Consider the following 23,353-nt stretch of genomic DNA (forward strand, 5'->3'; position numbering starts at 1 on the left):
TCTTCTGTGGCCAGCCTTGGCCCGGTACCTCAGCTTTACACAAATGTGATTTCCATTTCCCAGCCCCCCTGTGAAAAATAACGAGCCCCACATTACAGTGTGTGTGTGTGGGGGGGTTGGCTAGAAAAAAAGCACTGGAAATGTTTCCAACACCTTTCAAACGCCCACCAACCCAGAACTGAACCTAGACACTGCAGCCCCACTCTTCGTCCCCGGTTTAAGTGACGGCGGCTGACGGCTCGCAGGGCGGCAGGCGCGGGCCCCTCACCCCCTCACGGCGAGGGGGGGCACCAACACGAGGGGCAGAAGGGAGCCGACCGTCACCACGGGCTGCGTGCGGCCCTCCCCGGGGAGCCCTGCAGCCCAGGCCCGCCTGAGCAGGCGGGGGGATCCGGCCTGGCCCGGCCCCGTGGCCCAGGTCTGCTCTGGCGGGGGGGAGAGACTCCCACAGCCGCACGGGCTCTGGGCTCCCGCCCTGCCCGCCGCCGGCACCGGCCCTGCCACCGCGGCCCTCCGCGCCCGGGCCCGCGCCACACTCACGCCGCGGCCGCCGCTCCAGCGCCACCTGGCGGCGGCGCCCGGCCGTATCCCGCCGGCAGCGGGAGGGCAGCGGGGCTGCACGGTAAGCACGGCCAGCCCAGGAACCCCCCGACCCCGCCGCCCGGCAGCCCCTCCGCTTCTGGCGGGCGCCGCGGGGCGGTGGGGACGGGGCGGGTCCGGCCGGGTCCGTGGGAGCGGGCGCGGCCGCCCCCGCCCCCTGTCGGTGCCCGCTTCCTGCGGCGCGGCGGGGCTGCCGCTTCCTGCTCCTCCCCGCGGCGCGTCGGGAGGGCGACTCCGCCATGGTTGCCCTGGCGGCCCTTTCAAACGCGGCAGCCGGCAGCAGGGGGTAACGTCTGGGGGAGCCTCCCGCCCCTCGCCGGGCCCGGGCCGAGGCAGGGTGAGCAGCGACCTGCGGGGCTGCGCTCGCCCCGGCGTCCTCTGTGCCGGGCCGCGCCGCGCCGGCAGCGAGGGGGTCTCCTGTTGTCTCGGTTGCTCGGGTAGAAACGACCCATCTTGTTCCCGGGCCACCGTGTCTGCGCCCTGCCCGCCCCCGGCCCGGGGGCGAAGGGTTGCTCGGGTCTCCCCTGGCACGGTGCCCGGGGCCCCGCTGTGCGGGAGCGGCGGGGGCGGGTCAGCGGGACCGGGGACGCGGGCGGCAGCGCCGTGGGGACCGGGGGGGCCCCCGGGGCTGGCGCTGGGGCGGGGGGTGCGGGGCTGCCGGCCTCCGCCGGGATGCTCCCTGCCCGCCGCCTGCCGTGGGGGCAGCGGGGCGCGGTGAGGTGACCTGCCCCGTGGCTCTGCCTGGAAACTGACGCCCTTCCAGGCGAGGAGGGTGAAATTTACCTGTTGGTCCTTCCTCCCGAGCGCTGCCAGCGGGTCTGAGGAGAGCAGGGTGTCGCCTGCGGGAGAATAGTAAAGCGTATCTTAAGCTCAGTCACGTTGCTGGGCCAAAAAGCAACGATTTGGAGGGTAGTGAGTCACCGAAACACAAGCAGCACTTTACTCTCAACCCCCCTTGTGACTGCAAGATTCCAAAACGTGTGTTAAAGGTGTGATAACCCCCATGTCGCCATGTGGAACAGATGTGCACCTTCTGCATCCTTCAGGGGCGAATATATCCCATTGAATTAAGCTGCACGGGAGTGTTAACTGTATGACTAGGTTGGTGGGTTGGAGTAGCTGCACATGGTGCAGCAGCCTGTTACTGAATGTGAAGCAGTATCCCTCTGACTTCAGATAAAGTTGTCTATTTTCATAGGTGGTTTGAGGTAAATGGATTAAAAAAAATGCATGGGAAGTGTTTGTCCCATCCCCCTTCCTGCACAAACCTCATTCTGGTTCATATGCAACAGGCTGCTGCATAATGCAGGCTGTTCCTTTTCCCCAGTGGGACCACTATAAGTTACAGGAACAGGCTTGGAGGAGAGTGTGCTTTGTAAGGGTACAGGCTTTGTGGTTTGCAGTTTTGGTGGTACTTCTGTAAGTAGTAGCAGTAAGTGGTACTCCTACCAGACTTACACCTTTTCAATTAACACTGGGGGCTGTTTTGCTGTATGTGTGTACCCTGTGTGTCTCTCCCTTTCTTTCTGGCTGTAATTTTCCAGTTAGCACTGGAGTCTTCTGCTGTGTTTGCAACTCCTTTGTCCAGGCAGGCCTGACTGGCTTTGTGTGGGAAAAGTCCTTGGGAATCTACTGCACCAGCTGCTCTGAGTTCTACAAGGTTTTAACCTCGAGAGGATTACAGTAAGTTGGATTTAGATTTTGAAGTACAGCTTGGTTGTTATAGGTGATAAAAAGCTTCTGGACTGATAGAACAATTTCCATACAAGTCTCCACCGTTGATCTGTCTGGCATTTTGTTTCACCTTTGCTGTTGACAATACGCTCACACTTTGATTTCTTCTTAGGATGTTACTCTGGCATACGATGGAGGTGTCTTAAAATGACAAGCAAAATCAACTGTTTAGAGCTTATGTGTAAATACTGAAGTGGGCCATTCTGCTGCTACTGATAATGGTCTGAAATTTACTTGTCATGTGGGATTCGTAGTGCTTTCTATGTCATGCCCCAGATGCTTGATGGTGTTACAAACTGTCGTTTGGCTAGTACTATTTGATTTAAGAAGAAACTAAAATGCAAAATTCTATTATCCTTGCTATTTTATTCATGCTAGTGAAGCAAAGGCTGCAGAGCAAAGTTTGAATATCTTCCTGGATAGACAATTTCCTTCTTGGAAGGAACACATTACTTCAATTGCAAAAGAGCTTTAGAAGTTTCTGTGTCCTTTTCTGCTGGGAAGGGATTTTTTGCAGTTACTGAAATTAAATTAATTTCCAAGTATATGTGTGGTAGTGGTGTGTTTCATTGGTTCTGTGTTGTGGTGTTTTGATGTTTGGGTTTTTTTCAAATCCTGTACCTTCAGGTAAAAGAAATCTATTTGATTGAGTTGTAAGGTGCAGTAGACTTTGTTGATACTCAGTTTTGTATTTCTGTAGTCATGAGGGATTTATGTGACCTAGTGTAGTAAGGTTATGAGTTTTAAATTTGCCATAATGATATTCCTTTGATTATACTGTGGAAGTATGATCTTTTCTGTAACTTTCAAATGTTCAATGCAATTTTTTTCTTAAGTGCCCTGTAGAAGATGTCAAAGTCTATTAAGATTACTGGAGCAATTTCTGACTTAGAAAATTGTTGCTCAAATCATGGAGCTACAAAACATAGTCTTGCGCTAGTGCAGGGATTTTTTGATGTTTTGGGAGAAAGGGGAGGGAATAGTGTTTTTTCATCTAGTTACTTTTATTTCTGCAAACAGTTGCTTATGCCACCTGGATTCACATACAAAATTTACCTTTAATGGGTGGTACCTTTGCACGAATAGGGAGGTTGAAGATGGTTTCATTCTCTAAATGAGACTTGGATTGCTCCTTAACGTAATAAGGCCTTTAAAGCCTCAACCTACTTCTGTTCTACATGCAGCCTAGAACTCCTACTTGGGGAGAGAGACCAGAGGAATGTCTGGTTTATGCATACCCATATCGGGATTCTGTACAGTGAAGTATAACAAGAGCTACCCTGTCACTCTTCTTTGTTCTTGGTGTGGCCCAACACCAAACTACAGTAGCCTTATTTTAATGAGTTGCTGAGAGGCAGGGAGAAGACAGCCATCAGGATAGGTCTAGCGTGTTGCGGAGCTCTGCATTGAATGCAGAGAATAGAAGTGGTGGGAACAAAAGAACTGGCAACAAAACTGATGCCAAACTGTTTGAAGAGTAGACCTGGGAGATACATTTTTATGCAATAGCAGTAATTTAAATGGTTTCAGCTCTTCTTCACTGGACTGTATAATAGCTCTGTAAAGTCCTCCTTCATTTTTAAGTGAGAAGTACTTTTGAAGAATACGCTATAACTGTTTTGGGTTTTGTGGAGAAGCAAATTTAGTGATTATTGAGTGTGTGAAGCAAAGAGAATTTGGGTGTTCCAAGCAATGATGTTTCATGCTGCCTGCTGTCATTTGGGAGATGGACAAGCAGAAGAGTTTTGATTCCCTTGAATAGAAGATCAAGGGTCTAGTGTGAAGATTCAGTATTCAGGTTTCAGCCTTTCACACAGGAGCAAAAGATCGTATGTGGACAGATCTGAAATGAAACAGGAGTTGGGAGCTTAAGTATGTGGGCAAGGCCAAAGTTTCCAGGGCCTAGCTAGTGTTGCCTGGCATGGAAGTAAAATACTGTTGGTGAGACGATTGTTAAGAATTCTTTTTCTCAAAGAACAACATTTTTAAAAATTAAGGCAAAATTTCCGACAATGTACATAAAATAAGGAAAAAATGTGTTAGCATATGTTACATGGAAGTTTGCTAGCCTTGGATTTGAGGAGAGCTGATAGAACAGAGCTTGCAGGAGTTCAGTATGCCAGTCGATAGTCCAGTGAAATCCTGCACAGGGTGCCTGGGTAACTTGTGCACGTCACTGGATACTGCACGTTTACTTCCTTCAGGTGCTAAGTACAGGAGATGCTGAGCAGTGTGAATGCCTGCAATAACATACAGCAATAGTGAATACAGATGCAGGAAAGGAGAAATGTTTGCTCTGACCTGACTCCGGTATAAACTGGTTACTCTTAATTTTTCACCTTTGTAGTTGGCTTTTTCTACAGCCTGTTTCTTGGGTCTTCCTGCCTGCCTTTGGGGACTATCTCTAAGATTTTTTTATTTTTTTTTTATTTTTTTTTAAAAAAAACCTGTAATAGTTATTCATCATCATCAGTGGCATTTAGACTTGTTGCTTTTTCCTCCTCTTCCCTGCCTCCCCCTCTGCAGTGAATCACAGAACTGTTTTTCTTAGTCATTAACTGTAGGTGTTAGCACACCCTAGCGCAGGCAGCTTAGGAGGAAAATTTCACAGACAGCTGTCTAGTAATTTGGATTCAAATCAGAAGTACTTTTGTGAATTCAAATAAAAAAATGATTCCTTGTAAACAAAAAGAATATACATGGCAAGTGTAAGGTTCTTGTTCTACAAATATGAAATACGGTTTGTTGTATGCATTATTAGAAGGGGAGGTGGTTATAACTTCGCCCCACCTTACAGTCAAATATCATGACTTTTTTTTTTTTTTTTTTTTCCCCTTTGCGATACCCCATGTTTGATGTCAGTCTCACAGATGCTTTTTGGTATTGGGCTTTCATTTTGAGCTGTAGAACTCCATTTTGGCTTCTGACCATGGCTTGTCTGTTCATGCAGAGTTATTCTCAGATAAGTTTTATGCTTTAAATTCACATCTCATCTTAGTTCAAATTAAATTTAAGTGCAGGTACAAAAGCCTTTAGGAACTAAGTTACCACTCTTCTCAAGAAAATTTAGGTTAATAAAATAATTAAAGCTGGAGTTTATATATCTGAGGACAGTCCCGACTTACTATGTGCTTGTCAGAACTGACACAATATTGATGAGTGGGACAAAGGACAGATTCTGTGCTGGTCTTAACTACTTTGATCTTTTGGATCAAACATGTTTGATGTTTTTTGAGCTTTCTGAAGGACAACAAACACTCAAAAGATGATCTAATGATTTTTTGAAGTCGAAAATCCGAGCAATCAAAAGAAAAAAACAAACAAACATTGAAGTGTCCCAGAAAGACTTAGTATTATAGCATGTCACTTACTAGTCTATTTGCTGCTTTCTTCTGCTGGTATGGTAGTTCTGCTTCACTCAGTGCACTGTATGAAGAAAACTAGACTCCGATTTAAGGATGTAGGAGCGAAAACCAATCTGTTCATGAAGAATATGGAAAACGCCTGGTGTCATAAACCAAGGAGCTCGTTTCCTGTTCTTATGCTGATATAAAGAGTTAAATCAGCCACCAGTGTTGGATGGCAGGAAGTACAATTAACTTTACTGTTGCTGTAATCTTACTTAATCTAACAATACAAATGTTGAGATATTTTGGGACCCTGACCTTGACTGCTTGAGGTGAGAGGGAAAAGTTAGCAGAAAAAAGACCTTCCGGGTGAGGCTTTCTTTTTACCTGGGCTTTTGAGTAAGCCCCAAAACTATTGTGGTGATATACTGAGTGTTCAGAACTGGCAGGGAAGTTTACAGGGTGGTGTTACATAGAGGCAATACAGACCTCTGGTGAGAGAACATGCATGTTGGCTTTTTCCTTCTTCTTTGCTATGATTCAGTGGGTAACTATGAAGAAGCTGGTTAGTGTTTAAAAAACTGATCATCGGTTTCCAAAATTGCCTGGAATACTGAAAAATACTCAGCTAGCTGAACTAGCTGGAGAAGTGTGGCAGATAATGATATTGTGAGATGAAAACCTTGTTTGAAGACAGAGAACTGTGGGACCCAACCATGTGAAAAGTGTCCCATTGCCTGAAAAAAAGGGATCAGAGATCCATCTGGCTCAGATGTTACCCAGCTCTGGAACTCTTGGTTTTGGAAACGTTAATAATGTTTCTTGTTTCTCCCATTCACAGGTTGAAGCACAATATAAAATGGAAACATTATTTTCTGCCTCTGAGGTAATAGGAAGAAATAAATAATTAATTCAGGACTACGATAATGACTGTTCAGGTGTAAAAAGCGAAGGAAAACAGAGAAGCAGAGTGGCTGGGTGAAGTTGCAGGTGTCTCAGAACTGACAGTAAAAAGTCACCTGGGAAGCTAATAAGGTGAGTAATTTTTTTTTGTTTGTGTGGAGATTTCTGTTTTCCCGTGGTAGATGCGTATTCTAACCAGTCACAGAATGGGATTTCAGCTAGTGGAACAGCACAGAAATGCTGACCTGTTACTGACTGTGATGGTCGCTACAAGGTGGTGTTTGGCAAGCTAGCTAACAGCTAGTGCTATGTAATGTGGGCCTCAACAGTCCTCCTGCTGCGGTGCTGAAAATTGTCGCTGAAATTCTGGTGCTGCTTTACAAGGAAAACTTGCTGAAAGCCATTTATAACAATAGTTATGCTTCTAGTGCCTGAACAGAGGCCAGAATGAAGCTGGATTAAAGAGTATTTCACCCTTGAGTTGAATAGGACTCTGCAAAATGCTTATCCAGTCTGTATGTGCAAACATGGGACTATAAGGCTTGCATTGCAGTAGTAAGCATGGGTCAAAGGTCAAAGTGCAAAAAGTTAGAGAATATAATGTGAAGAATGATGAAATTCTACCAGATAAAGGTAAAATGTGTTTAAGAGTATTATAGTTACAGAAATGCTTTATGGTGTTTTTGGTTTTTTGGGGTTTTTTTAATTTTAATTTTCTGGCAGGTAGAATTTCGAGGGTACCGAAAATTCTCTAAAACTGTCAAATGTGATTATTGAAATTCATGGGCTCAGCTATTACCAAAAAGTCTATACTTGGTTAACTGAAATACGGCTATTGTAGGTGTGAATCTTGGGTCAAGAGAAAGTCTATGCCTTCCCTTTTTACTCTTGATAATTGTTTTATATACTTTCTATATGCTAATGAGCAGCTCTTTCAAAATCATTGTTTTATTACACATACGAACAACAGAGAGTCTTTAAAGGTGAAATTCCAGATCAAAATGGACAATCTTCTTAGAGTCCTGTTTGTATCAAACCATATATGAGCTCACTTTACTACATTTTATTTTTATTTTCTGTGCTTCTTAGATAGATGGAGGAAAGACTGGCATAGTATATAAGTGACACCCAATAATATGGCTGAGAACCAGAACTCCTTTTGCTAGGATAGCTTTACATGCAGGCCAAATAATTACCTCCATTTGAAGAGGAAAATAATTTCAGAGGCTGTAGCGCTGGATGGTCTGTTTGCTCAGTTGAAAAGATCGTTGAATGTGTGCTGCTGTGGCCTAAATTCTCTGGATACTAAGAAATCCAAACTTGCTCTAGAGGAGGATTTTGTGATGGGTGAAGACATTTTGAGGACATACTTGGCAGTAAGTTAAAGGGCTGAATAAGAGAATACAACTTCAACCAAATGTTCTATTTCTCTCTTCTTGCCTCTGTTTCAGATGTCTTCTCTGCCGAGGAGGGTGAAATCTGAAGCCAAAGTCCTTACATCAGAAGACAATGAACTACCTTCATTTCTTGATTCGTAAGGTTTTTTTTGTTTCCTTAGGATTTTTTTAAGGTTTATGATAAGCATGAGAGATTGCGTAAGAGCAGCACTCAGTTTCTGAGAGGTTGATTAAAAAGCTTAAATGCACAAAACTTCAACATAAAACACAAATTACTTGTGCTGTTTCATGATCACAGTGAAGATAGGGTGAAACTGAATTGCCTTGTGTTGAAACAGAATCAGGTGTGTACACATCCCCTTGACCAGGTTCAGGAAGGCTTGGTAAATTGTTCCAGCCATTCACTCTGCAATAGCGTGAAAGACCTGTGTTTGAGACTGCCTACCTTTCTGCTAATTTTTCCTGTTCACTTCCTTTCATGTCAGAAAACACTCAGACTGGCTTGCTTATGTATTTTTTTTTATTATTATTCTCATAATCAATATTGTTCTCTCCTTTGTTTTTCAGGAGCTCTGAATCAGAGGAGGAAGAGGAGGCATGGGAGCCAAAAAGCAAAATTGCCAAGAGACCTAGATTGCCAAAGAAAAATGAGGCAAAACCTAAAAAAGCTGCTGCTCCACGGTCAGCTGTAGCCAGGAAGAAAGTCAAGAAGGTAGCAATAAAAGAGGAAATGGTGAGTACCTGTAAGCAGGAGACTGTGGTTGGCAAGTAACATGAGCAGAGTTTTCCCAATTCCGGTTCACTTGGCTGCCTGAGTCTGATCAGCTCATATGATTCTACTGTTACTGTGAATATTCAGTATGTTTGATAAATGTGGCTTTCTTATATATTTAAGTGTCCCAGATCTAAGTGCCTTCCTTTAAAATTTTGACCAATGATAATGGGACATGGTTTTCCCTGGAGATCTCTTTTAAAATGAAAATAAATACATCTGTTCTTCTTTGTATAATGAAAACTAAACACTAATATCGCTGGTTTCTGTGTTGTACCTTTGATGTCTTCTACCTTTTCACCAGCTGGGAACCACAACAAAAAGAAGGCCTGCACTTATGTTTCCTTGCATGGCTGTTTGACTCAGTAAGGATTGTAGTTTTATTATGATGGATATAAGATGCACTTCTGTCAGGCACACTTCTGTCAAAGATGGTCAGGTCATGACAGAAGCCAGTCCTTCTGGCTTGTGAAGATGATGTTCTCTGGCGAAATTCAGGAAAGATGGTGTGGCTTGTCCAAGATTAAACTAGATCTTGGCAGACCAAATCTCAGTTCCAGTTCCCGTGCTGCACCTAACACCTGATTAGAAGAGTGCTTTCCTGCTCTGCTGTTCCCCGATTTGTTGAGATGAGTGGAGGCAAGGGCTGTAGGTCAGTCTCTTCTGAAGGAGAGCCCAAATAAAGTCTTTCCAGGCTAATTTTATTTGCTCTTTTAAATAGCAGTTCTGCTGCGTATGTTTGTATCTTTTCTTCCATGCAAAATACACTTCACATTACTCAATGTCTGGCTTGGCATTTTGCTGCCAGACAGAGATGTCACTTGGGAAAATGATGTCTGGTATCAAGTCTTCCTAGGTGTTAATTGAAATGTTGAACCAGTTTGTAACAGTCAACGCTTAATACTCTTTCAATGCCTTTTTTGGCAGGATGTATCTTTGCCTGTTGCTCCTGCAGAAGATAATAGAATACAACTTTTAAAACCGAAGGAAGAAGATGTAGGCACTAAACCAGAAACTTTACATCAAAAGCCAGTAGTGCCTAAAAAAACGGAAATAAATTCATTCCAAGGGAAGAATGTAAAGAGTTTAGAAAGTGATGAAAAACCCTCAACAAGTGTTCCTATAGTGGGAAATCAAGTGAAACACGAGAAATCTGAGGATTTGGCATTTGATGAACCACCTTTTAAAAAGATTAAGTCAACTACATGTCCTGAAGGAAGGCCAGTTAAAAATCTAGGAGGCAACAAAGTAAAAGAAGAATTTGAAATGAACTGGGATATTGTACAGGTATGAGACCTTTTCCTTTTCTTGAGGTATCAACAAAACAATTTCCTGCATAATTAGCACTTAGAATCTTAACATACAATTTCAGTCCTCTTGGCATCAGTTGGAGTGTCAAAGGCATTGTCTTGTTAGTAGTCATTTAAACCCTGCTTAAATTGTCATAATGCATGCATAAATATTATTATTGGTTAGTAACTGTTAAAACTTAAAATTTGAACATTATTCTAATATCTGTGATTTTGATAGTCCTTAGTATATAAATCTTGCATGTAACAGTTTACACACTTCTCCTCTACCAGCACGCGTGGTTTTTCCGTGGATAGGCTCAACTGAAACTTCTGCAGGAAGGGATGCTGAAAGATTTGGGATGCCTGTGCACAGTTTCAGAATTTAAGAGATAGTTAGTGTGGATCATTTCATTGTAGAGACTCATTTGAGAGTGTATATCAATTTACAGTTTTATCAAGGAGGAGATTGCTTATTGAATAACAGTGACATCAAGGGAAGTATCATCTTTGTTGTTGTAGGATGTTAACTTTGAAGCTGTTGCAGTGAAGAAGACAGTTTTGGGACAGCTCCTGTTCTGGAGACTGGGTGTGATTGTGGAAGACTAGTATGAGCAGAATGAGAATAGATTGGACACATTCTAGTCATTATCCTTAGTACTGCCTGGTACTTATATTGAAAGGTGTAATATTTTGTTTTTGAGTCTTCAAAAATATTCCTGGAAATGGGGATGGAGAATTTGATCTTTATATATTGCTGCTGTAAAAGCAGTGAATATGATTGTGCAGGAGTTGTTATATTTTTAGGCTTCAGAATAAAACTTTTGAAAGGCTTTTATATCAGCCATCTATGCAAGTAACTGTAGCAACGTACAAACAAACAGTGATAGTTGCAGTGTTACTAAGCTAAGGTACTTGTAGTTTGTTCTCCATTCCATATTGATACACTATAACTAAAGCCCAATTTGTACAAAATCATGTTTAACTTTGTGAGGCTTGGTTCATCTTGAAACCTTTAGTAGTATCATGCTAGTTTCCAAAAACTGGTTGAGTTGGATTTGGATCGCCTCTGGATTTGTGTTTTTTGGTTTTGTTTAACCATGAGATATGTCACTGTTTGTTAAAAAAAAAAAAATAATTCTGAGTTGTTGTGTATTTTGTTTCTTTCTGGTATATTTTTTATTGTTTTTTCTGTTCCCAAGAGGCACTTCTTTCTGCATTGTTTTTCTGTAGTTTCAAGTTTCTGGAAACATTGGTTGCTATATGTCTTTCTGAAGTACTGAGTGTGGTGGCTGGATGCATGGGAAACCTGGCATCATGTTTTAGGGAGGACAGTAGTCCCTGCTGGCCAGCATAATATTCTAGGAGTGGTTTCGAATGTTGAATGAGGGGCTGTTTAAAGCAATCTATCATGTTTCTTAAATGTCTTAAATGGTGGGTTTTATTGCTTTAGTTTTGTTGTTTGTTTCTTCTTTTGACAGGTCTTGTCAGAAATAACAAATGTTGAACCATGGGTATGTGCAAACTTAATTCGCCTTTTTCAAGAAGAAAATACAATTCCTTTTATTGCTCGGTATCGGAAGGAGCTCATCAATAATCTGGAGGCCGATGCCTTGCGAGAAGTGCAGCAAACACTGGAAGAGCTGCGGTAAGTAAGTTAATACAGGGAGGTGTCTGGGGAGATAAGTAACAACTGGCTGCTGCTTTTGTGTCCCTTATTTTGGTACTTTGTACACACTACAATTATAAAGGAACTTCAAAAGAAAAAAAGTTTAAAACTGAGGTAATTGTCATAGAAACATTTAGGTTGGAAGGGACCTTAGAGGTCATAGAGTCCAAACGTTCATCTAGCACTGCCGAGTCCACCACTAAACCATGTCCCTAAGCACCACATCTACACATCTTTTAAATACTTCTAGGAATGGTGACTCAACCGCATCCCTGGGCAGCCTGTTCCAATGCTTTAAGTGAAGAAATCTTTCCTAATATCCAATCTAAACCTCCTCTGGTGCAGCTTGAGGCCATTTCCATATTGACCCTTCTGTTCCTTTCAGAAGGGAGTCTTCTGTGACAATGACCCATCTTTTAGTTTACTAAAACTGCAGAGAAACTAACTCTTACCAAAAGAGTAGTTTATAGGTTCTGGAGGTACATAGCCTGGTTAAATGTAAGATGTACCCTTAGAAAAAAGATCACTAAGAATCCCTTGGCTTCTTACTTGGAGAGCAGCAAAGTCTCTAGCGAAGAGCACTACCTGAGGCTGTAATGTACCAGGAGGGCAGGCTAAACTATCCCAGGCCACTGCAGCAAAGAAATGATCAGTAAAGCCTACTGCAGCAGTAGATGAGACTGCTCTCATTCCTCCCCTCTTTTGGATGGCTGTGTTCTTGAGATGGCAAGGGAGCAGACTTGCTAGCTGTTCTGTCAACAAGGTGTCTTCCTCCTTGTACTCCCCACTATACCCTAGCAAGAGATTCTTTCCAAAGAGGGGAAGTGGCCTGAGAGAGTTCTTGTCTGAACAAGGAATTTAAATCATAACAAAACACCTCTGCTGCTTGCATTGCCCAGGTATCATATTGTAGGTTTAAGAGTTTAAAATCTACTACTCTAGACCCGGTGCTGCAGAACTATCTTGATAAGAATTACAGCTGTAAGTGCTCATAAGCATGGATTTAATTTAAGGGCTTTTTATTTGGCTTCCAGGTCAAATGTAAAAATGTATATAGCAGTAATGAGTATCAGTATTTGAAGATTTTTGTTGAAGCTACCACAGGATATTTTGATGCAGTTTTGAACTAATGGGAGAAAGAGAGTAATAGTTAGAAACTCTTTTGGATTATCAGACTTGGTTTGTTGGGGATTAGCAGGAGATACAATCTTCAGGTGTTTCAGAGAGCTTCAGCAGTCTAATAAACAAGTTCAAAATCAATAGCCTTTTTAATCTACTGTGAAATGTGACTGTTAATACCAATCTCTTGCATTTTAGTACTGTTGCGAAGAAGACACATACAATGATACAGAAGCTGAAGAAAGAAGGGAAGTTATCCGGATGCCTTTTAACAGCACTATTAAATTGCAGAACTTTGGAAGAATTGGATCATGTGGTCAGTTCATTAGTCTTTTTCAGCTCATCCTTAGCTTAAACATAATCTTGAGTAACTAAATGGTGCATAATGGAAAGTACATAGCATGACTGAAGTACTTCCTTGCCTTTTAATAATGGTGTTTTTGTTTGTTTTAAGTCTGCACCTTATAAAACTGGGAGTAAAGGCACCAAAGCCCAGAGGGCCAAGCAGCTGGGATTAGAACCTGCTGCTCTCTCCCTCTTGCAGAATCCAATGGAACTCAATCTCTTTTCTTACATTAGACCCAATACCAAAGGTAAGTGCTTTGCTTCTATGAGCAGTAATGTCCTAAATGTCTGAAAATAATTTGAAAGGGGAATTACTCTTATTTGTTCTGATGTTGCTGAAAGTTATGCAACTGTTTTAAATTCAGCAGTTCTTTTAGCAACATGTGTTAAGAGTTTACATTTAATGCCATGGTTCTCCAACCTTTCCTGTCTTTTTGTATTGTAAATAGTAATAATTCTGGTATACAAGGGACAGAAATCTGGAGTCGTTATAGTTGACATCTGGATTTGCTGGTAAGAGAGAGGGAACTGCTCAGCGCACTTGAGACCTCTCCATGGTTCTACTCTTCCTTAAACTGTTTATTGAAGATTGAGTGCTGGTTTTTGATAATGAGGCTCATTATGCTCATACTCTGTACTCAAGTATATGTCACCCATCAAAGCATATCTTGCTAAAACCTGACCTTGGCGATTGGCTGAGTTTTTCTTGCTGAATGACAGTAGGGATTGGAGATGTAATCTCTGAAACTTGAGCAGAACTTTAACAATATGATTGTCACATAGAGACTACAGAACTGTGTTTCTTAGTGAGTGCAGTTATGGGTGAATCTGTAGGGGGCAACCTCTGACAATAAAATATGAAGATTGCTGCAACCTTCTGTATGATGTTAAAATAGAGACATACTTTTATTCTTCCCTGCCCCAACATTTACTTTTTGAATTCTAACATAAAGGTATCAAACCTCCTTAGTGAGGCTCACTCTTACTCTTCCCACTTCAGTTGTTCTTTTATTTCATTTAAATATTGTTTATAAATTGATCCTAACTTGGCATTGATAATCAGTTACAAACTATTCTGATTGTTTAATTACTGTGTGTTAGCATATGCCATTACTTCATACAGGAGTATATTGCAACCACATATCTGACTATTCTGGCAGAGTCTAAAGAGCCAAAAGAAAATCTTCACAGTGAAAGTTCAAATAAACTATTTTGGGTGCATTCAGAAGGAAGTGCTGCTTGTTGCAGCATAAACATAGGTTTTGAAAATCAGTACACCTATTTTCAATTTTGTGCTAAAAATAATGTTGCTTAAGTTTATATAATGGTTTGTATTTGAAAGGCTCATCAGAAACTATGAACTGGGTCACTTTTATCAACTTGGGACCCCGTTTGACAACCTATATACAGCCTGAGATCAGAGTGAATTTTTTTTAGAGGGATGAGGCATTTTCTGTGCAGAATGTTTTCATGAAATCTTAATATTCAATTCTTCTAAATTTTCAATGTTTTTAAACTTATACTAAAAATGAACTGAAATAAAACCAGAAGTTCATGTTTCAAAGTTAAGGAAGCAGGCAAATAAAACTTTGTTCTTCCTTTTGAAGGTATGCATGGTCAAATAATTCTCGAATTAAACAAGCATATGGTGTTTTTGTAATGGACACAGTAAAATGTCCATGTGAGTGATGCTTAATTGAATGGGAACTGTTGGATTATTTCTTTAATCCTGACTGGTTTTGGCCTATTTTGTCTCATTGAAATTCTCTGCTAGAATTAAAATAGTGTTGCCATGTACACTTCTGGTACTTGAGTGTCCTAATTCGTATTCAGCATAACACATGTCTTGTAAGTCCCTTAGCTTTGTATTCTGGCATGAATATTACTTTTACCATAAGAAACACAAACTCATAGGTGTAAGGATCCAAATTCCATTTCTGATCAATTCAGGCATGTAATAACACTTTTTTTATCGTCACATTGTTTTTCTTTCTGGCAGGAAAGTTTAGCTTCCCCTTCTTAAAAATGGGCTAAGTTATTATTTTTTTTTTATATGATGTGTAACTCTATAGCCCAACCAGAAGCAGGATTCTGGATTCATTACAAATATTATTATTATTAGGGCTATGCATTTCTTTTAAAATGGTGTTAATAAAGCTCTTTTGAGATGGTAGTTCATCAGACAACGGAGTGAAAAATAATCTGTGTTGAAGGACACAGTTAATGCTGCATCTGCCAACTCTAGGATTCTTGCTTTGTGCTCTGAAACATTTGTTACTGACCATTGCTAGAAACAGGGTTAGATATATTGATGTAAAATACATGATGTCCGTTTAATTTCATTACCATGATTCTGGTCCAATTCAACCACTGTTCGAAGGAGAATGCTGTGCCATTTCTTCCAGTCTTTTGAAGTGAGGATGGTTCTGTGTGTTGTAAAGCTGGATGATTCTGTTACCAGATGTCTAGAATACTTTGTCTATGGAGACATTTTATAATTTCATTGTTTGAACAGTGTTTTGTGGGAGAGAATGAAGGTACTGTGATCTCAGAAGTGTCACTGTGCAAACTCCTGATACAAACCAGTGGAAATACAAAACCTGTTACACAGAGAAAAGAGGATTGCCTGCAAAGATTTTAGGCAGTTTCCATATTGGTAGCAAAATGTGTAGACTTCTGCTGCAATTACTCATTTTATTACAACCTCAAAAAATGATATTTGAATAGTCAGTTTTACAATTGTAAATAGTTTGTTTGCATCCTAAATGTCAGGATCTGTTAGCATCAAAGTAAAAAAAAAATTGTTTCTCTTATTTTAATGTCATTTTGACTTACAATACTGCATTGGTCACTTTAGGCTCATTAAAAATATAATTGTTTCAGGTGTTTTAGAAAGGAAACTTAGTTAATAAAATTAGAATGATTTAGAGTTCTTCACTGAAACTTCTACAAATCAGTTGGATATCTTGCATCAATTTTCTTTCAGCTTGTATATCTTTTCTTAGTGCATGTGCAGGTGTGTAAAGTAACTTTTCATGCTAGTTTTTTTACGATTGTTAACTGTTTTTTCTTCTAAGGACTTTCAACTATCCAGGAAGTAGAGGCCGGAGTACAGCATATTTTAGCTGACATGTTTGCTAAAGATAAAGTTACACTGGATTTTATCAGGCAATTGTAAGTTTGACTCTTACTGCCTAAACTTTCCTGGTTGCATGGTAAGATTCAGTCTCCCAGTGTGCAGATACGTAACTGCCTTTTTTTTTTTTTTTTTTTTTTTTTTTGTCTTTTTAGTGATATGAAAATAGTGTTACTGTGAAATTGATTTAGGTCCATTCCTTCACTTGTGTTGGAGGTACACTCATTAGTCTTTCTGCCTTTCTGGTTATCAGTGGAGGAGAGATCTGCTGTGACCATGGCATGACACTGACTCCCAAAGACTGAAAAATTCGCTGGGGCTCTGCTCCATATAGACTTGATCGCCCTTGCAGTTAGTGACGTGTAAGAGAAAGCTTTCTCTCCTTGCACTTCCTTCAAGCTATAAGTTTTCAGAGGTGCATCTGCTTAAGCTATTGCTCCAATATTTATGACTTGACACCAGTCGAATTCGTTAGCGTGCAGTAATGGTTAATTTTAGCATTGGTAGTCAATAAGGCAAACAAATACAACTTTTTAAAGAAGGAGTTACTGATCCTTTGTATTAGCTGAATCTAAGTTTTCTTATATTACATGACTTCAAGGTTGTCATGTCTGGGGGCTTGGTGTGACAGGGTGATAGTTGCTTGTTAGTTTGGGTTTTTTTTTCCTCTGCTGTGTACCATCTGTGACAGAGAACAGGGTTATCAAAGAACAGGTGCTGCCTTAGGAGCATGCGGTGTTAGTTTGAATCTTCTCAGTTCTGTTTCATTGACCCTTGTTTGCTGTTTATCATGAGTAATGGCTAACTTCATCAAAAGGCTAGAGCACAGCGGTGTGATAATTTCAATGGAGGGGTAGTTTTGTAAAGGATGTACTATCACGTTCATTCCTTTGACCACTAGAAGCTCCTTAATTGGATACACAGTGCTAAGGTATGTTGTATGTATAATAATCATGAGGAGCGTTCAGGAAGCTTTCTGTTTGGGAACCCTGTGACTCCTAAAAATAATGAAAACTTTTATGGGTGTTAAGTGTGCAAAGCAAGAAATTAATTCTGAGGCTGGGTAGATTCAAGAGAGATGTTGTATTTGTTGAAAATGGATAACTACTATAACTTTTTTGCAACTTCCCAATTTTTTTTGTGTGAAGTTGAACAAATAACTGACCAAGCAAGTGCAGATGCTGGCTTTTGAGTATCCATTCCCTTCAGGAGAAGGGCCGTCTGCAGCTTTTACTGAGGTCTGATTGAATTTCTTCTCTTGGTATGTTCCAATCAATATATGTTATGTCAGTCTCAGCATTAAGATATGTAATACAGTTTTGCAGGCAATTAGTGTAAGTTGTAACTGAGCAGACTCCAAACTTCGTTTTTATTTAATAAAAGCACTAATGACTTGGTAGAAGTTTTATGCTAAAATACTTATTAACATTTGTTTCTTTTATCCAGATGTCAGCAAAGGTACATTTGTATCCAGTCAGCCTTGGCAAAAATGTCATCCAAAGGTGGAAATGAAAAAGATATTGATAAATTCCAACTGTACCATGAATTTTCTTGTAATATAAAGAACATTCAGCATCATCAGGTACAGCTACAAATTTGTATTTTTTTCTTAGGATTTTAAATATAGCTTTTGGATTTTGTTGCTTAAAACTGATTCTAAAGATACTTGATTTTGCTTTTCAGTTAAAGGTAATAGAGGCTTTCAAATTCTTGAAAAGCAGGACTAAACTGTTAATCTCCATATTAAGAAACTGAGCAAAGGCCTGCTTATTTTGTATGCCCATTGTCTATTTAATTCTCATTAAACAAATATATATGATTTATGTATCTGAGATTTCAATACTGGTGTGATTTATTTTCAGCATGTGTCATGTCTTCCCTTCCTGCCCCTAGTGACAAGCGCATAGCAAGTGTTACTGGGAGGGGGATAAAGGCTAAGTGATAATTTATGGTCTCTAGAGGTGAGACTGGGATAGTGGTTGCATACTAGTGGAAGCTATTTGGTTGGAGTGTATTTGAAGCAAACTTGGATAAACTTACTGTTTGTTTCTTTTGGATATTTGCTGCAGCACTGAGAGTGCACTGAGCCATTTGACACCAAACCTGTCAGGTGAAACTGGTGAGAAGTATCAGGGAAGGATCCAGAAAAATGAAATTGAAGGTGACCTACAAAAGCAGCTCAGGGGAACATCCCATGCACTACCCCAAAAAGGGGGTTGTCTTGCAAGTAATTAATATTACCTGCTGTGAAGTGTCTTTGGTTATCCTAAGCCTAGACCTCTATGGCATTTTTGTCTCCCCTCTGTGTTTTGATGGTTAAATAAGGAAAGAAAGTTTTCTTTACCTGCTATTTCTTTCTTAAGCTTAAACCCTAGTATTGTACTTCCAAAAGGCTTTCTCATAACCTCTAATTTCCCTTATTACCTGACCTTACTAGCCCACTGATGCAATTTACCATTTTTTTCTCTCTTGTTTTCTTGGGTTATAACCACCCTTTTTAATACCTAAAAGTCTTTAGTTTCTCCTTCACCTAAGACTTTGGAGAAATACTTATTTTCTGCATTCAAAAATCTGGTTAAAAATGTGTTCTTGAACGTGTTTTGGGAGAGGTATGGGTGTCTTCAAGTGAAGAAATTCTATGGTTTGGCTCAGGATTTTTAGAAGCAGGTTATACCTAAAAAAGATACAGGGAAGCCTGAAGCTCAGAGGTATTTATAACATTTACTAATCCCTCAGGACTGCAGGTTAAATAGCTGTGTTTGAAGAACACTTGCAGAATTCACTGTTTTGAACACCTTCTCTACTCCTTGTGTGACTGTACACAGACAAGTGTTCTCAATGTGTTTAGCTAGAGGCAGAAATAGAGATCAGCTTTAAATAATCTCTGCAGAGTTGCAAATAAAGGATTCCCTAAAATTCTGCGCTGAAAGGGGTCATTGTCTGACTATGGAAGTGCTAGTATTCTTAAAGGTCTGTGTAAAACCCTAACTCTGGTCTAGATTACATGTAGGTGAAGGGGACGGGCAGTAGACTACCCTGTTACCTGTAAGACAATAAACTGTATCTTTATGACCAAAACATTTGTAGCTATGAGCATATCTTGCAGCCTGTGTTGCAATGAGTTAAAATGGTGTGCACTAAGCTGCAGCTTGGTTCTGCAGCTGGTGTTGCACATGCTGTAGTTCTGGGGTTTACTTTCTGTGCCATTGTTACTTTGGGTGTTTAGACATGCCATGAAATAATCGGCACTGGCGTGGAGTCAGGTTGTGTGACTGAAAAAGTTAAAATACTGAACCTGAAATGAGAAAGAAACCTTGTTTAAAAAGCCTGACTCCAGGTTTTGACACGGTCAGATACCTGTGGGTGTTTCCAGCTGGAACATTTTGCTGTTGGGAGGTTCAGACACAGTTCCTTCCTTTTGGCAACAAGGAGAACCTGACTGGACTCTCTTAGGATGTAGTTGGGTAGCTATACCAGCACTGTTGTAATCAAGGGAAAAAATCTTTCAAGAGTTTATTTGAATTTTTGACTAATCGTAAATGGTTCCGTGTTTGTGTACTCCTTGGGGTTGCTTTTCTCTATTTGGAGATGACTAAACTGGTGGGAGGAAAAGAATCCATGAATAAAGTATAAAGTTTGAGGCAAGTGCTCTATTTTGAATCTCATACTTAAAAAGGAACTGGAAATTAAAGTCCTTGGCAAAATATATGGAACTTACTCTGTGAGTCTGTCTGCAACATAGAAGAGGGTTGTGCAAAATGAAGAATGTTGTATTTATCTGATAAACAGACTAAGGTTTGATGAATCTTGTGACTAGATCAATTATTCTTGCTTTTTCTGAAAAATGTATGTTGTTTTTATTAATGCTTCCCCTGGATCTGTTCCAGTTGTACATAGAAACAGTTGAGTGTTTTTTCCAGAACTGAAAGATTTCTTTCTCTAGAACAGCCAGATTTTAACCTGTCACCTTAAAATACCCAAACAAACAAAAAAACCCCCAAAATACAAAAACCAACCAACAAAAAAAATTACCTTTATTATTTTAGAGGGAGAAATGGGCTAATTACTTTCTTAATTCAGCATTTCTTGGATGATAATTCTTCTCTGAATGCACGTCACTCAGAATAGGCAGATTGTTTAAGAATAAAAATGTAAATAATATTAGCGACTGCAGTACAGCTGGTTTAAGTTCAGGTGACTGACACATACTGCAGACAAGAGTGCCAGGAAACAAAACATGATGCAAATATTGACCCCGCTAACAGCATGCTGAATGATGACATTATAATTCTATCAGATACATTCTCTGTCGTGAGCATAATCTTGATTTCATTTTAGCTTGACATTTTAACTTTCTCTCTTTTTTAAAAAAATAATATCAGAATAAATGTGAAAGCACTTGATTTGTTAAAATGTGTCTTTCTAATCTCTACATGAAAACATTTGCTTTGGCAGTCAAGGTACCAGATACTATAATATTTCACATGCAATCTTTATTATTAGCTTTGTTGTTCAATGATATGTCAGGCCTGGTATGTCACAGGAGCAGTAAGGCTGAGGAATATAAATTGGTACTATGTCCTGGAGTCATTTTAAACCATTGTATTTAACATATGTGACATGTCTGAGTTAGCTAGTGATTGAATTAAAGTTCATGATTGACACAGAATGCTCTGTTGTGACAGTGCTCAGGGCCTGCTACATACAGCAACATGTGTAGTCATACAGGAATGTCAACTTCTAGCAGGTTTTTTTTTGGTTTGTTTTTTTTTTTTTTTCTACTTCGAAGTATTTTGGAGGGGAAAATGAAATCTGAAAATATGGCTTTTATCTGTAGCTGCTTCTAACTGTTACTCTGTTTCTAAAATCCATTGGCCAGTGAGTTTTCTCTAATCTTCTAAGGCCTACTTCAGGTGAACATTCAACGTCTTCATAATGAGATTAGACTAGTAGATACCCACCGGTATCCTCCAGAATCCACCACTTGCACTGTGATTCTGGTTGTGAATATAGAGCCGCAGACTTCCATTGAAAATCGAAGTCTGTACGCATATAGCATGTGTGCAGCCAGATTTAGCTTTAGATCGTGAATATGCAGTTGTGTACACAAGACTTTGCCAGAAATATGTGCATATGTTTTAAGACTGGATTGTTAATATTAATGTAAAGAGTGTATACAATATTTTCAGCTATTTATGAGTTAGGCATGAATAACCCTAAATTCATTCTCTTTCAAACTAACTGATTACCTTTTTGTCACAAGTTCTGATTCCTAATTAATTTTAAATATGGCTTGATCTCGGGAAGAAAAATGAAGCCTAAAGCATAGGACTAATTTTTTCCCTTTCTGATCTCTGATTCTGCTTGGAATCACTTTTCAATTAATTTCTTGAGTTTGAATTTGGGTTATTAAACAAGATTATTCCATCAAATAATTTTATGCTGACTTGTATTATGTGTGTTTAAAATAAACTGGATCTTCAGATTGCAGACTCCAGGAAAAAATGTATGATTTGTTATGCCATGGCACGATTTAATCTGTGTTTAAATTGTGGATTTTATCTGTATGTGCTAGTACTTTGTGAACTGATTTACTGTACCACCATCATGATTTTCTACAGAATGTCAAGCAAGTGCGTACACAAATGTTGATAAGTTTATCTTTTGGATATTCTGTGTGTCATCTGTCTCTGCCATTTATGTTTGCACTCAGATTCTGGCCATTAACCGAGGGGAAAATCTGAAGATCCTGACAGTGAAGGTCAACATTCCTGACGGGGTGAAGAATGAATTCTGTTGGTGGTGTGTCAATGAAAGGTCTGCATGGATACATATTCTTTCAGAAATATCTTTTTTTTTTCTATAGACAGCTGCATACCAAAATGTACCTCACATGTCTTGTTGCATTAAGAGAACAATTTAAATGAATACTTATTAGATTAAATGGAATTAGCAAGTGGATAATTCTTATTCTGTATTTCCAATTGTTGTAGTATTATGCTAAAAAGGTTGTGCCTTTGGCTGTATTTGGGGAGTTCTGGCATCATTTTTAAAGCAATCAATTTTTTTTTTTAAATGTGATGGCTGATGAAGTATGAATGCATTTTCAAATTGCAATATGCATCACATCCAGTAGTCTTTACTGAAAGGAATTTGTAGAATCCAATAGAATATACTTCTAACTTCTAAAAATAACTTCACATGCCTGATTACAACAATTAAAGAGGACTACCTCAGATTTTAGATCAGTGCAGTACGTAACTTTGGGTTTCACAAATGCAAGGAACTGCATGTTTTAAAAAGTATTGGGTTTAATAGACAAATTTAAATGTAGCTGTCTTCAATCTGTGATAGTGTATCTTGACTCTTGGATTTTGATCTCTGAGTAAGTTAGTTATAAAACTGGGCTCTAAATTTTGGGTGATTCTTTTATTTCTTACTGATTGGCTCTTACAAGTTGCTTTCTTTAAGCCTGTAGTGAGATGTTCAGTGTTGCATAATTTTGAGGTTTTTTTTGCAAAGGTTTAGGTTAAATATATGTTTTGTGCAATATCTCTGTCAGTCTTTCTTGGAAACTGTATCTTGATGTCCTGTGTTGGAGAATACTGTGATTCAAACTGTGCTTCTTCCTTGTATGTATTAAAGATAGGTTTGTCTTTCTCAGTAGTTTGAGACATGGTGCATTGTGCTGAGATGTCTTAGAAACTCCTACCTTTGCATTAAAATTGAATAACCAAAAGGAGGAAAAAAGATAGGAAAAGATGCACTTTTCTTAGTGTACAAAGTTGTATACTGTGATACTGCTTTAACGTGTATTTTTCTTTGACATCAAGTCCGAGAAAGGGATCTGGTAAAAATGTTCCTTTTCACTGTAGAAATCCAATGGTTCTGCTTCCAACATGGAAGCCTCTGAAAGAATTAAAATACTTGCTTGGCCAGATAACATAACATAATATGATCTAGGACTAATAGTAACTTTTTTTTTTTTGGGGGGGGGGGGGGGGGGAAGTATCAGGATTCATAAACACACCTAAGTATCATT

The 23,353-nt window shown here is 39.8% G+C and overlaps 1 protein-coding gene across 4 annotated transcripts in view; it reads left to right on the plus strand.

The window, feature by feature from the left end:
• Positions 1-783: 783 nt before the first annotated feature.
• The window catches only part of SRBD1 (S1 RNA binding domain 1), a 128,433-nt gene continuing 105,863 nt past the window's right edge, over positions 784-23,353 (plus strand). Inside the window, exons 1-12 of one of the 4 annotated variants that reach the window (XM_055725841.1) lie at positions 784-886; positions 2,145-2,283; positions 6,523-6,716; positions 8,036-8,118; positions 8,549-8,714; positions 9,681-10,040; positions 11,524-11,690; positions 13,029-13,146; positions 13,285-13,423; positions 16,253-16,349; positions 17,758-17,893; positions 22,025-22,128. In XM_055725841.1, coding sequence (XP_055581816.1) covers positions 8,036-8,118; positions 8,549-8,714; positions 9,681-10,040; positions 11,524-11,690; positions 13,029-13,146; positions 13,285-13,423; positions 16,253-16,349; positions 17,758-17,893; positions 22,025-22,128 — 1,370 coding nt within the window. In that variant the 5' untranslated portion in view covers positions 784-886; positions 2,145-2,283; positions 6,523-6,716. Of the gene's footprint in view, positions 938-2,144; positions 2,284-6,522; positions 6,717-8,035; positions 8,119-8,548; positions 8,715-9,680; positions 10,041-11,523; positions 11,691-13,028; positions 13,147-13,284; positions 13,424-16,252; positions 16,350-17,757; positions 17,894-22,024; positions 22,129-23,353 lie in introns of all 4 variants that reach the window. The other 3 variants (XM_055725843.1, XM_055725842.1, XM_055725844.1) reach the window with 3 other exon arrangements.

Source organism: Falco cherrug, chromosome 13 (assembly GCF_023634085.1).
Source record: "Falco cherrug isolate bFalChe1 chromosome 13, bFalChe1.pri, whole genome shotgun sequence".
Classification (NCBI taxonomy): Eukaryota; Metazoa; Chordata; class Aves; order Falconiformes; family Falconidae; genus Falco; species Falco cherrug.